Raw genomic sequence first — 11389 nt, 5'->3', positions numbered from 1 at the left:
CAAAACATACCCAATGTACCTTAGTAGTGTTATGCTGACATCTGGTGGACAAATATTTTTACAAACGATTGAATGGACATATTTAGTGGGTGAGCAGCACTTGCGGACCACCATCCACATTCACAATGATAATTCATTAATAATCCTTTTAAATCGTGTTTGTATCAAGGATAAAATGCACTAATATTTATATCAGGAACTGGAATTGAACGTTTATAAATAGACACTGCAAGCCTAAATATGCATGAGTGGGGAGTTTAAGGAAAAAGTATTGTATCGTCAACATTGTTCAGGAAGTGTCTGAGGATTTGAGGATGTCATTCATCCTGTTAACCTGGTTCCGTCAAGATCGGTCGCTGACATTGAAGAAACGTATGCGTTTTGTGATACTGAAAGTACAACCAGATGACATTTGGTCTGCAAAATAAAAAAAATATATAAAGCGAAACAAACCCTAAAAATACAATATGTGAAGCCTTAGGTTATTTTTCTTGGTTTTGTATCGTCTACCTCTGCGTACAAAGTTTGTAATGAAACAAATGTTTTACTTGTGGAAGTTTCCAGTTGCCATTTTGGGCTAATCGTCTGTCTACCGCTAGGTGGTAGTGTTGTCTGTTTTTTTCCATGTCAGTCATGCTTCCTGAAAGTGTGGTGTAGTCCCGTGATATTTCATTTGAACTTGCAGGACTACGTCTCGGTTTTTCCTGCTTTGCACTGCCACTTGTCAGAAGACCGTGGTGGTAGAAAGTACAGACTGTGACTTTTGAAAACATAGCACATTACTCTAGTTAGAAGGCTGGATTTGTTTCATTTTTGCAACCAACGTTAATTATTCTTTCATACCGACACCTTATTGGATCTAATTGGATGAGAAACCCAACAACATTCAAGGTAAATTCGCACATTCTGTGGAAGTTCTGGATGAATTGCTACTGCTAGTTAATATAGTTGCTAACTGCGTTCGTAAACATAATGTTACATCCGCGAGTTCTGTAGCCTAGTCATTTGATTATGTATTTTAAAAGTAATTCATTTCTCAACGTTTAAAGAATCGTGAAATTACGTAACCAACTTTTGTTTGGCTTAGAGCTCTGAATGTATACATTCATATACATTTTGTTCAGTGAATTTGTTTGACTGAAGGAAAAGCAAAGCCCCTGTATTAGGCTACACACGTGATCCTCGACCAAGACATCAGTTTCTCAAAGGATTTTAGGGTTAGGGTGCTACCTACTGCCACAGTACAATTCAGGGGACTGTATCCACTTTCTGTTCTGGAATGTGCAGAGAAAGCAATTGCTCTGATACATTTTTTTCACACTGTAAGTTATGATTATTAAACCTGTTGCTGAAACTGGTTATTTTACCGTTAAGGATGATGATCACCAGCAACTGTGAGAAGAGCAAAAATTAGCTCTACAATAACACCGTCTGTGTCACAGACTTATGTCAAGATAAGTCTGAATGACCCCATTATGGCTCATTGAGGATTCATTATACAGCTGTCAAAACTTGACATTATATCCTGTGGTCTGATCTCACCAATATTAGGACCAGGAGATTCAGAAAATATATGTACTAGTTGGTACCTGACCAGTAGTCAGGTACTAATAGTACACATAGACTCTCCAGACAACTTTGGCCCAGACTAGGTGTCCTGTGCATGAGAAGCAGCGTAGCAAGAAACAGCGTAGCAAGAAACAGCGGTCGGTACTTCAGCTTTGCTCCAGCTCCTGTTGTGTGTACAAACCGGGGAGGTCGCAGTCATCTCATTATTCCAGATGCACTTTTCATCGTACACGTTGGGGTGACTGAGTTAATTACAAACCCTATCTTTTTCCCCATTGTTTGGGGAAAAAATGCTTATCTTCGTATAGCTATCTAACCTATTGATATAAAGTTGACCTCGTTTTTATTTTTAGATTGGGCGTAGTGGAAGCTCATTCATAAATAAGTAAGATAGCCTACGGGAGGTGATCTCAGCTCATGGTCTGTTTGGTGTAGCCGTTTTGCGATTCTTCCTGTGTTTACCAGTGCGTGGCAATTTGCCAGTGTGAGATTTCACTTCTGTTTTTCGCCAGCACCATCGTCAAAAGCAGACACAGCTCTGCTACAAGTGCTACCTTGAAGAAAAACTGGAATATCCTCAGAGGAAGTTCAGTCTGCCGGCGAGGATGTAGATGTGTTTGAACAAACCAGGAAGAGCTGCTATTTTTGATTCTGTGTAGTAGAATTTTTGTGCCTGTCGACACAAGCCCTGTGCCATACAGTATGTTGGGATCTACTGTGATCTGTTTGTCTTTTCAACATGTTGTTACATGATCCTCCTGGTTTGAATTAGTTCATTTAATACTCTCTCACTCTGAAAATGCTACTTTTATTTTCATTTTTTTAGTTTAGTAGATTTGGTCAACATTTAGGATGTTCAACATTCCATATGAAGGAGTAGCCTAGTTTAAAAGTGTCAGTTGCTGTAGTACCATCGTTTATTTCTCTTTTGACCAAAGTATTTCTGGAATGTTAACAAGTGAGTTCTACTAATGACTCAGTCAGTTATTTATCCATGTGTGAAACAAGCATATGGATAATGTGGTAAACTGTGTTTTTATAAGGTTTAGTGTCCGGTAAAGCGTATGTATGTGTGTGCACAGGAGGTGAAGTGTGTTTGGGTGAAAGGGGTGGGCATTGGGGATTGAAAGTCCCTCAGATTGCACTCCTGCATTTTAAAAAGGCTCTGTCTCTCTTGATGTTTCCTTTACCATGACGTGAGTTGAATGAAAGATGGCTGTCAGGACATTCAGGTCTACACTGTTAACTGAGTGCGCTGAGCAGAGAGCCATGGCACGGTCTGAAAGAAATGACTTAACATGCTGGCTGACCTCACAATCAAACACAAAGGACAAGCTTTTGCAGTGGACAAAGAGCTTTGTTGTAGCAAACAAAACAAAACAGACATGACATAACCACTGGATAAATGTTCAGTCATTAGCATGAGGAAAGGATAGGTCTGCTAGTTTGGATGCTTGCTCAAGAGGGTTCAGTGACTTTTCATTGGCCTAACTGTGTAAAACACTAGCTGAGCACTTGTCAACAAGCATCAGAAAGAACTCTACGGGCGTGTGTGTGTGTTGCTGCTACTTCAAAGACCTACGGAAGGTTATCTAAAAATACCCCCACATTGACAGAAGCCAGGCAGAATGTCAGAGGCCCAGCGTGTGGGTGAGAGAGTGTTCTGGATGCGTGAGATGGAGGAAGAGGAGATGGTTGGAGACTGCCCTCCTGTTGGGAATGTCGCGAGAGGGGTGAGGGTTGAGGCGAGAGGGGTGAGGGTTGAGGCGAGAGGGGTGAGGGGTGGACAGGAAAGACTAATTTGTAAGGACAGTGGCGTGACGTATAAAAAGGAAAGGATAGCATAAACAGAAATTGTTTCGTTGGGAGATGTTAGATGCCATGGAGTGAGAGGGGAAGAAAGGAGAGGATGTTCAGTCAAGGTTGTGGTTTGAATAGAGATGCGTAGTGAAAAGGTACTGTACGGAAAAATAAAAGAGAGATAGATGTTATGTATGGAAAGATCACAGGGAGTGGGTGTTGGAGCACTGTGGGCAAAATGGATGGACACACCAGAGGGAGGGGGCAAAGGAGTAGGGAGGGCTTGGATGGAGAGACGAGAGGGAGTGGGTGGTGGAGGAGTGCGGGTGGTTTGGATGGAGATGAGAAGGGTGGGTGAGAAGCTAATAGAGACCGGGGGGTGGGGGGGTGTAGGAGTGAGCTTGGACTTCCAGGTTCTAGAGAGCTTGGACTTCCAGGTTCTAGAGAGCTTGGACTTCCAGGTTCTAGAGAGCTTGGACTTCCAGGTTCTAGTGAGCTTGGACTTCCAGGTTCTAGAGAGACTGCCAGGCTCTGTTGGCCTGTGCTGGCCTGTGCTGTTGATGTTGCAGCTCACTGACCCCTGTGTGGGGTTTCTGCTGTTGCAGCACAACCCCCCACTCCAAAAACAAAATCTCTACAAAGGGTGGGAAGCAACTCTAAGATGGCTACACCTTAACCGTTAGCTCAGAGAAAATGTGCACTCTCACCGGAATCTACTACACTATTTTTTTAAGAACCAGAACTTCTATTCCTGAGAGTTTGGTCATATTTAGGAACTTTCTTTTTTTAAACGTACATCTGTTTGTTTCTCCTCCACAGCAGTGAATCAGGATGGGGAAGGGTCAGCTGTTGACCTGAAGTGTTTCTTGCTCGCTCTGAAGGTTGCGCTTCAAAACTTGATCTCTGACCAACATCTCTGTGACCTTTCACCTCCAACCCCCCCCCCCCCCCCCCCCACACCCGTCGTGGCCTCAGGATGGAGGAGCAGTCCAGCTGCCCCAACGTCAGCATCCCCTGCTACAACGAGCAGAGGGACAAGAAGAAACGCTACACCGTGAGTAAACCGTCGCCTTGGTGACAGCTGGTCAACAGGAAGTGACTGGGGCTAGCAATCCTTGGAGACAGTTTTGTGTGCAGTGTCATGGTTGCGGTGCGAAATGCATTGTTACATTAGCAGCATTAGCTGTGTGGATCTCAAACTGAACTAGATCGCGTTCTTCCAGGTATACAAAGTGATGGTCAGTGTTGGAAGACATGAGTGGTTTGTCTTTAGACGGTATGCCGAGTTTGACAAGCTCTACAATACGGTAAGTGTGTGCCACAATGAGATACGCATGCTGAATCACCTTATTCAATATGCAGTCTAGTCTATATTTAGGCTGGACATTTATGTAAAGCAACGTTGACATTTCCAAATTCAGATGATTCAGCTCTTGTGACTGTCCTTCTGAGTAATAAGTACATAAGTAAATGAACTCCCGGCCTACATTAAATATCAATGCTTATATCATATCTTCTCTTTTAATACAGTTGCGGAAACAGTTTCCAACATTAAACTTGAAAATCCCTGCTAAGAGAATATTCGGAGATAATTTTGATCCAGGTAAGGTATTGTGCTGGGCATGCTATATTACATCACGAGTCTCCAGAGTCCACTAATTTAACTAAGATTATTTTCATTCCTTCTCTAGAGTTTATTAAGCAACGAAGAACAGGGTTGCATGAGTTCATCCAGAGACTGGTCTCCCACACTCAGCTCAGCAACCAGTGAGTAGCACTAATATTACAGTATGTGTTTAAGTTACTGTGTTGCTAATGAATTAAATTAATATTTTAACTGATTGATGCTTGTTGCACGTGCCACATATCTTTATCTTCATAATTACAAGTTCAGGAGGGAAATGGATATCAGCCTTTTGTGATTTGTCATGGTTTCCGTTTTCTCACCCTGTTTTGTCATGGTGACATCTCCTGACCCATGGTTTGTAAGATGGAGGAAGTAGATTTCCCCTAACAACAGTGTCATTGTGTGTTTATTTAACCCTTCGATGCCCTGGCCCTCTGTCACACAGCCCTGATGTCAGAGCGTTCCTGCAGATGGACAAATCACAGAACTTCTCAGATGCCTCTGAGGATGAGGATGACAAGGTTGGCCCCTGGTGATGGTCTTTAGCAGACAGGCCGTTGTATGAGACCATGGCTTAATTTAAACGTTCACCCCAGTTGAGATGACATGTTTTCTCATTGGTTTACAGAACAGCTCTGGCTCCAGAAACATTAACCTGGGACCGTCTGGAAATCCACAGTGCGTTCCACAAATTATTTACATATAGGACTTGCCTGAAATGATTTTTTTAACACTTGTAGTGAAAATGTGCATGTGTCATTTGTGTAAATGTCATTTACTTGTTTTGTTTTTTTTCCCAGGGCAAAACCCACAGACTTTGACTTTCTGAAAGTTATAGGCAAAGGGAGCTTTGGAAAGGTATGTCATCAGAAGAAAAAAAAAACAACATTTACAATAGTCATATGCTTTGCCAGTTGAGGTGGCTCGGGCATCTGATCAGGATGCCTCCTGGACGCCTCCCTGGTGAGGTGTTCTGGGCACGTCCCACTGGGAAGAGGCCCCGGGGAAGACCCAGGACACGCTGGAGGGACTATGTCTCTCGGCTGGCCTGGGAACGCCTTGGGGTCCCCCAGGAAGAGCTGGTGGAAGTGGCCGGGGAGAGGGAAGTCTGGGCCTCCCTGCTTAGGTTGCTGCCCCCGCGACCCGACCCCCGGACAAGCGGCAGATAATGAACGAACTATATGCTTTGTATCTTTAAGACACATTGTATGTTTTGTGTTTAGTCCTTCAAAAATGAAAAACTGGGCACCACATCATCTTTTGAAACAGTTACTCCCTGTAGTAAAGGATACAGTTTTACTTCTGCATGGAACACCCAGTGGCCTTTACACATAGGAAGTGAGAGTTCCTCAGTTCCACTGGAATTTCACTGCCTCATTGTGTTGGTTACTATTGTCTAAGCAATGGAGCCTGAGGCTAGCTAACATACTTTCTCTCCCTCGTGAAGGTTCTTCTGGCTAAACGGACCCTGGAAGGGAAGTATTACGCAATCAAGGTTCTGCAGAAAAGAGTCATTCTCAACAGGAGAGAGGTAGTTCTGGCTGCGATTTTATCACATCAGACCCCTTCGGTCTTTAAAGAAGCACTGTAAGTTTAAGGGTGTGCTGCACTGAAACACCTCTTGTGTCTGTTACCAGCAAAAACACATCATGGCAGAGCGCAACGTGCTGCTGAAGAACGTCAGACACCCCTTCCTGGTCGGGCTTCATTATTCCTTTCAGACGACAGACAAGCTGTACTTTGTCTTGGATTTTGTCAATGGTGGAGAAGTGAGTAGAATCACTGTTATGAATATAGTTCCCAGTGTTGAGTCAGTGGGCCAAGGGGAACCCAGGATAGTATTGGCACAGCAAGTGTGCTCCACTGTATACTCTCTCTCTCGTATCTCTGTTGACCTTGGAAACACAATGAAGCCACTTAAGGCTGTGTCCATGAATGAACAACCATTATACCACGGTCACGGTGAAAGCCTGATTTCAGGTTTTAAATATATGGTTTGAAACATGTTTTTGAAAGCATGTACTGTATACTTCTAAACATTTATACAAGCTGCTTATACTGATTCTCCCCAACACCAATCCCAGTGTTTGACGGTCTGGGTCAGCTCTATCTGGACACAGTGTGACCTCACTCTCACCAATCTTTTGTGAGACAGATTTCTGTTCCTGGTAAAGAAGTTTAGGTTTTTCCCCGTTTGTGTAGATGAGCTGTCGCTGTGATGTTTAAATGAGAAACTCATAAAGAGCTATATCAAAAGGCTTTTGTGGGGTATAATGGTGGTGGCAAAGTTCACTACTAGATCTATTTAAAACGTCACGTTGTTTCCATGGTGAAAACGATGGCTCAGGGCTGGATTCCTGTTTTGTAGAATGAATGCATCCTGACCACTTGTCCAGCATAAGCCAAGGGTACTATGAAAATATCAAGACCTTATTTCCTAACCTGGTTTTCTCTTATCTCTTAAGGTCGTTCTGATACCACTGCTGGAATTGTGTGTTTAGTCTCTTCAGCATGCATGAATGAATTTAAATCGGGAAATGGGAATTTGCAGTTTTTAGCTGTAACAGTTTGAAGTGTTGGCCCCTTCAACAATATCCAGTAACTGTCGTACTCTGTGTTCTGTTCAATCTTAGCTTTTCTTTCATCTTCAAAAAGAGCGGACTTTCACGGAACCCAGGGCGAAATTCTACATTGCTGAAATGGCCAGTGCACTGGGATACCTGCATTCACTTGACATTGTTTACAGGTAATGTATGTAGAGGATTCCAGATTGGTGGTGGTCTGGGTTGGTGGTAGAGTTTGGATGCCTGTTTTTATGCACGTTCATTAGGCATTTCTTATTTGTTGAGCGCATCTCAATCGGTTGGAAAGTCCCACTAAACATGGGATTTCTGTGACGGTCCAAGAATGTTCAAAGCTTGGTGTATAATAAAGACTTTCTATTTGCAGCTCTCAAGTTACGTTTTTAGTGCGGTCATGCTTGCTTGTGTATAATTGTAGATTAACTGACATGTGAGGGCAATTTTCTTTAGTAGACTGTGCTGCTTCATATGATGTTACCTAAAACCTTAGTGTGTCAAATGGACTTGGGGTAATAGATCCCAATTAAATATAGATTGAGACATGAGACAATCTTAACTCAGTAGCTCATTGTTTCACCACATTCTACTACTGACTGTGACGAACTAACTAGTTTTTAGGACAATTACATTTACCAATTAGCAACTTTATAATGATATTATTGTTTCTTGCAGGGATTTGAAGCCAGAAAATATCCTTCTTGACTTTGAAGTAAGTATGACCAATTCATAAAATGTACTTTTAAGTTCTAAATTTGGTTTCCTGGAACTGTCCACAAATTAACCAGACCTTATTCATACATTGTAATGTTTTGTGTTGCCCCAAATGTTTTTCCATTTTATTTTACTCAAAATATATTTTGAAACAAGCCCCATCTACATGCTGTAGGTTTTCTGTATCAACATAACATATTGCCAAAAAGTACAGTAGTTTGCTTCTTAGGTAGCATAAACTTCCTACTTTTCCAATATCCCGTAGACTGTGCAATCCTAACCAAAGAGACTGCCAGTTATTGAGTTATGTTTTACACATGCATTTCCTGTCTGGCCTTATTGAGAAAGTGAGGAAATTGTGAGTTTACTGAATCGGGGTGGTGGACACTACTAGACATTCCAGAGCAACAATAGATTCCTCAGTCCTGATAGAGGATAATGAGCTGCTTGTGTGTAGTGCACACCGTCTAAACATGTCTCTGTCTCCACTCTTTAAAGGGACACATTGTGTTGACAGACTTCGGTCTGTGCAAGGAGGGCATCTCCCAAGCTGAGACAACATCCACCTTCTGCGGGACACCTGAGGTAACGTGTGAGCAGCAGTTAAGCATTACGTCGTTCTGTTCCGCTGCACCCATGCGGTGACTCCTGAGGGATATCCTGTGTCCGGCTACTAATCATTAACTACGGGAGGATTGCAGTGTGAAAGCGTCTAAATGAGGTGGTTAATCATTTGGCAAGTCTAGGCTCAGGGTCAGGTTTTCAAGGCGAGTGTGAAGTACTGTAGTCCTTCTAGTCACTGTCTTCTTGAAGTTGGAAATGAACTTGTTTGCTGAAGATTTACCCCGTCGCTTTGTGTGTCCAGTATCTCGCTCCAGAGGTCCTGAGGAAACAGCCGTATGACAACACTGTGGACTGGTGGTGCCTGGGCTCGGTGCTCTATGAGATGCTTTTTGGCCTGGTGAGTTTAGCACTTACATTTAGTCATTTAGCAGAAGCTCTTATCCAGAGCGACTTACAGTAGGTACAGGGACATTCCCCTCGAGGCAAGTAGGGTGAAGTGCCTTGCCCAAGGACACAATGTCATTTGACACGGCCGGGAATCGAACTGGCAACCTTCAGATTACTAGCCCGACTCCTTCACCGCTCAGCCACCTGACTCTTGCTGTACAGCAGTTGCCAGATTGTTATTGATCTTTTTACAGGATAAAGCATACAGCGCCTACAAGTGTCTATTTACGGACGATAATTACGGACAGACTTTTCTCTTCTTGCGCAAATATTAAGATCGGAAGAGCTAACTTACCGCCCTCTCTGTCACAGCCGCCATTCTACAGCCGAGATACTCATGAGATGTACGACAACATCCTCCACAAGCCTCTGTCGATGCGCCCCGGGGCTTCCAGCACTGCCTGGTCTCTGCTGCAGGCCCTGCTAGAGAAGGACAGTACCAGGAGACTGGGCTCAAGAGATGACTTTGTAAGTGGCTGTTGCAGCTTGTCAACATTTAGACTCCCTCTGGTGGACAAACAGTGTTTCTCAGGCTCCGATGATTCAATGCGAAAGGTTCAAGTCATAAGTTGTCTCTTCTTCGCAAGCAGTAAACCCCCTTTAAACAAAACTAACTACCTAAATATATTTTCATTTTGAGCAAACTATATTTTCATTTTTGCAGATTGAGATCAAAGCGCATGACTTCTTTTTTTCCATCAACTGGGACGACCTGGAACAGAGAAAAGTTCCACCTCCCTTCACACCCAACGTGGTAAATATATTTTGGGGATTCTGGTCGTTGAAGCTGGTAGACACGTTTTATCCATTGTGTTGTATTTCACAATATCATACAAACCCCTGGTAGAGGAACATAGTCATGTAATTGTACTGTTTGCTATGGCGTTGCTATGGCGTTTGGTTGTCATGTTGAATATCCGTTTGTTTCCTTGTCTTGCAGAATTCTCCTTATGACATTACAAACTTTGATCCAGAGTTCACGGATGAAACCGTTCCAAACTCAGTCTGCCACTCTACTGACTATTCCATAGTCAATGCCAGCGTCATGGAAGCTGACGATGCATTCCTGGGATTCTCTTATGCTCCGCCTTCAGATGACTCATTCTTGTAAAAGTCAAGGTTCCAGCGATCCATCACGTTGCCTTATCCTGTCTTGATTCGTTTGAATAAAAGGGAAGAATTCATAATGTGGATGAACCCATTTTGAGAAGCCAAAGCAAGAATTTAAGATGAGTTAGCATTTGATGGATGATTTTGAGTGACAGTGTCCAGTAACCTTTATTTTTACCTAATTCTATTTATATAACAGATTCTATTTTTAAGAAATGTGTGCCATCATTCGTGATATGCATTTTGGTTTTCGCTCCCTTGTTTATCCTGGAAAAACTGACCCAAAATGTATTTATTGATAACAGAAAAATGATCTAATGCTTATAAAAGAACATTCCTCTTCGCAGTAGACAAGGTTTACAAAGTTGTGTGCTTCAAAAGTTGAACTAAAAACACTGAAACGTTATTATTTTCTCACTTGCCCAGAATTATAATATGTGGACAAGTTGTTTTCCCCACTACGATCGTTATATTGATTCAACTTTCAGTAGTGAATTGTGTGTCTTTTGCTGGGGAGTTGAAATTGGAAATACTTGAGGTCACTTAGAAACGCAATGTGTCGACAGGTGATTTTAATGCGTCTATACTTTGTGATACGGATTTTCTGTATGGTTATGTAAGAAAAAAATATTTGGATTTGTTGTTTTCCTGCCTGTATATTTGCTTACATTCTCTATCGTGCCTTAATTAACACAAATATAGTTATAACAGAAAAGCCTAAAGAAATGAAATGTATCTTTTACAGACTCCACTCAACTGTATAATGCCCTGGCTCAACATTGTATCAGTACTGTACTGTAAAATAAAAGCTAAAATATAAATTCGTTGAACTTTGAACAAACCCATGTGTCTTTTTAAACCATATAATAATTACATCATTTATCGACGTTGCCGGCTACGAGGCAACATATACAGTAATATCGTACTTTAAGGGTGAAAAAAGGGATTCTGTGTAGCACAAAACAACTTTGGTGGTCTT

General features: G+C 42.3%; 1 protein-coding gene across 2 annotated transcripts; it reads left to right on the top strand.

Annotated features, from left to right (window-relative positions):
- The first annotated feature begins 691 nt into the window (after positions 1–691).
- sgk3 (serum/glucocorticoid regulated kinase family member 3) lies at positions 692–11245 on the top strand. 2 transcript variants are annotated; one of them, XM_062479658.1, is made up of 17 exons: positions 692–891; positions 4189–4423; positions 4593–4676; positions 4900–4972; positions 5061–5136; positions 5442–5517; positions 5625–5674; positions 5797–5854; positions 6444–6527; positions 6634–6765; positions 7630–7742; positions 8251–8287; positions 8788–8874; positions 9155–9250; positions 9613–9768; positions 9965–10054; positions 10241–11245. In XM_062479658.1, the coding sequence occupies exons 2-17, from the start codon at positions 4346–4348 to the stop codon at positions 10409–10411; spliced, it is 1461 nt and encodes a 486-aa protein (XP_062335642.1). In that variant the 5' UTR covers positions 692–891; positions 4189–4345; the 3' UTR covers positions 10412–11245. The 2 variants fall into 2 exon arrangements, with proteins under 2 accessions (XP_062335642.1, XP_062335644.1); XM_062479660.1 differs by having other exon boundaries at positions 693–891; positions 4345–4423.
- The last annotated feature ends 144 nt before the right edge of the window (positions 11246–11389 follow it).

Source organism: Osmerus eperlanus, chromosome 15 (genome assembly GCF_963692335.1).
Source record: "Osmerus eperlanus chromosome 15, fOsmEpe2.1, whole genome shotgun sequence".
Lineage (NCBI taxonomy): Eukaryota > Metazoa > Chordata > Actinopteri > Osmeriformes > Osmeridae > Osmerus > Osmerus eperlanus.
Note: the sequence above shows the minus strand (reverse complement) of the source record. Positions and strands in the feature narration are given on the sequence as shown.

Excerpts from the sequence above, each read along its gene's own strand:
- sgk3 (XM_062479658.1), top strand. The coding sequence starts at position 4,346 with ATGGAGGAGCAGTCCAGCTGCCCCAACGTCAGCATCCCCTGCTACAAC. Across the intron at positions 4,973-5,060 it reads CGGAGATAATTTTGATCCAG|AGTTTATTAAGCAACGAAGA; the intron begins GTAAGGTATTGT and ends TTCCTTCTCTAG. Across the intron at positions 5,675-5,796 it reads GGACCGTCTGGAAATCCACA|GGCAAAACCCACAGACTTTG; the intron begins GTGCGTTCCACA and ends TTTTTTTCCCAG.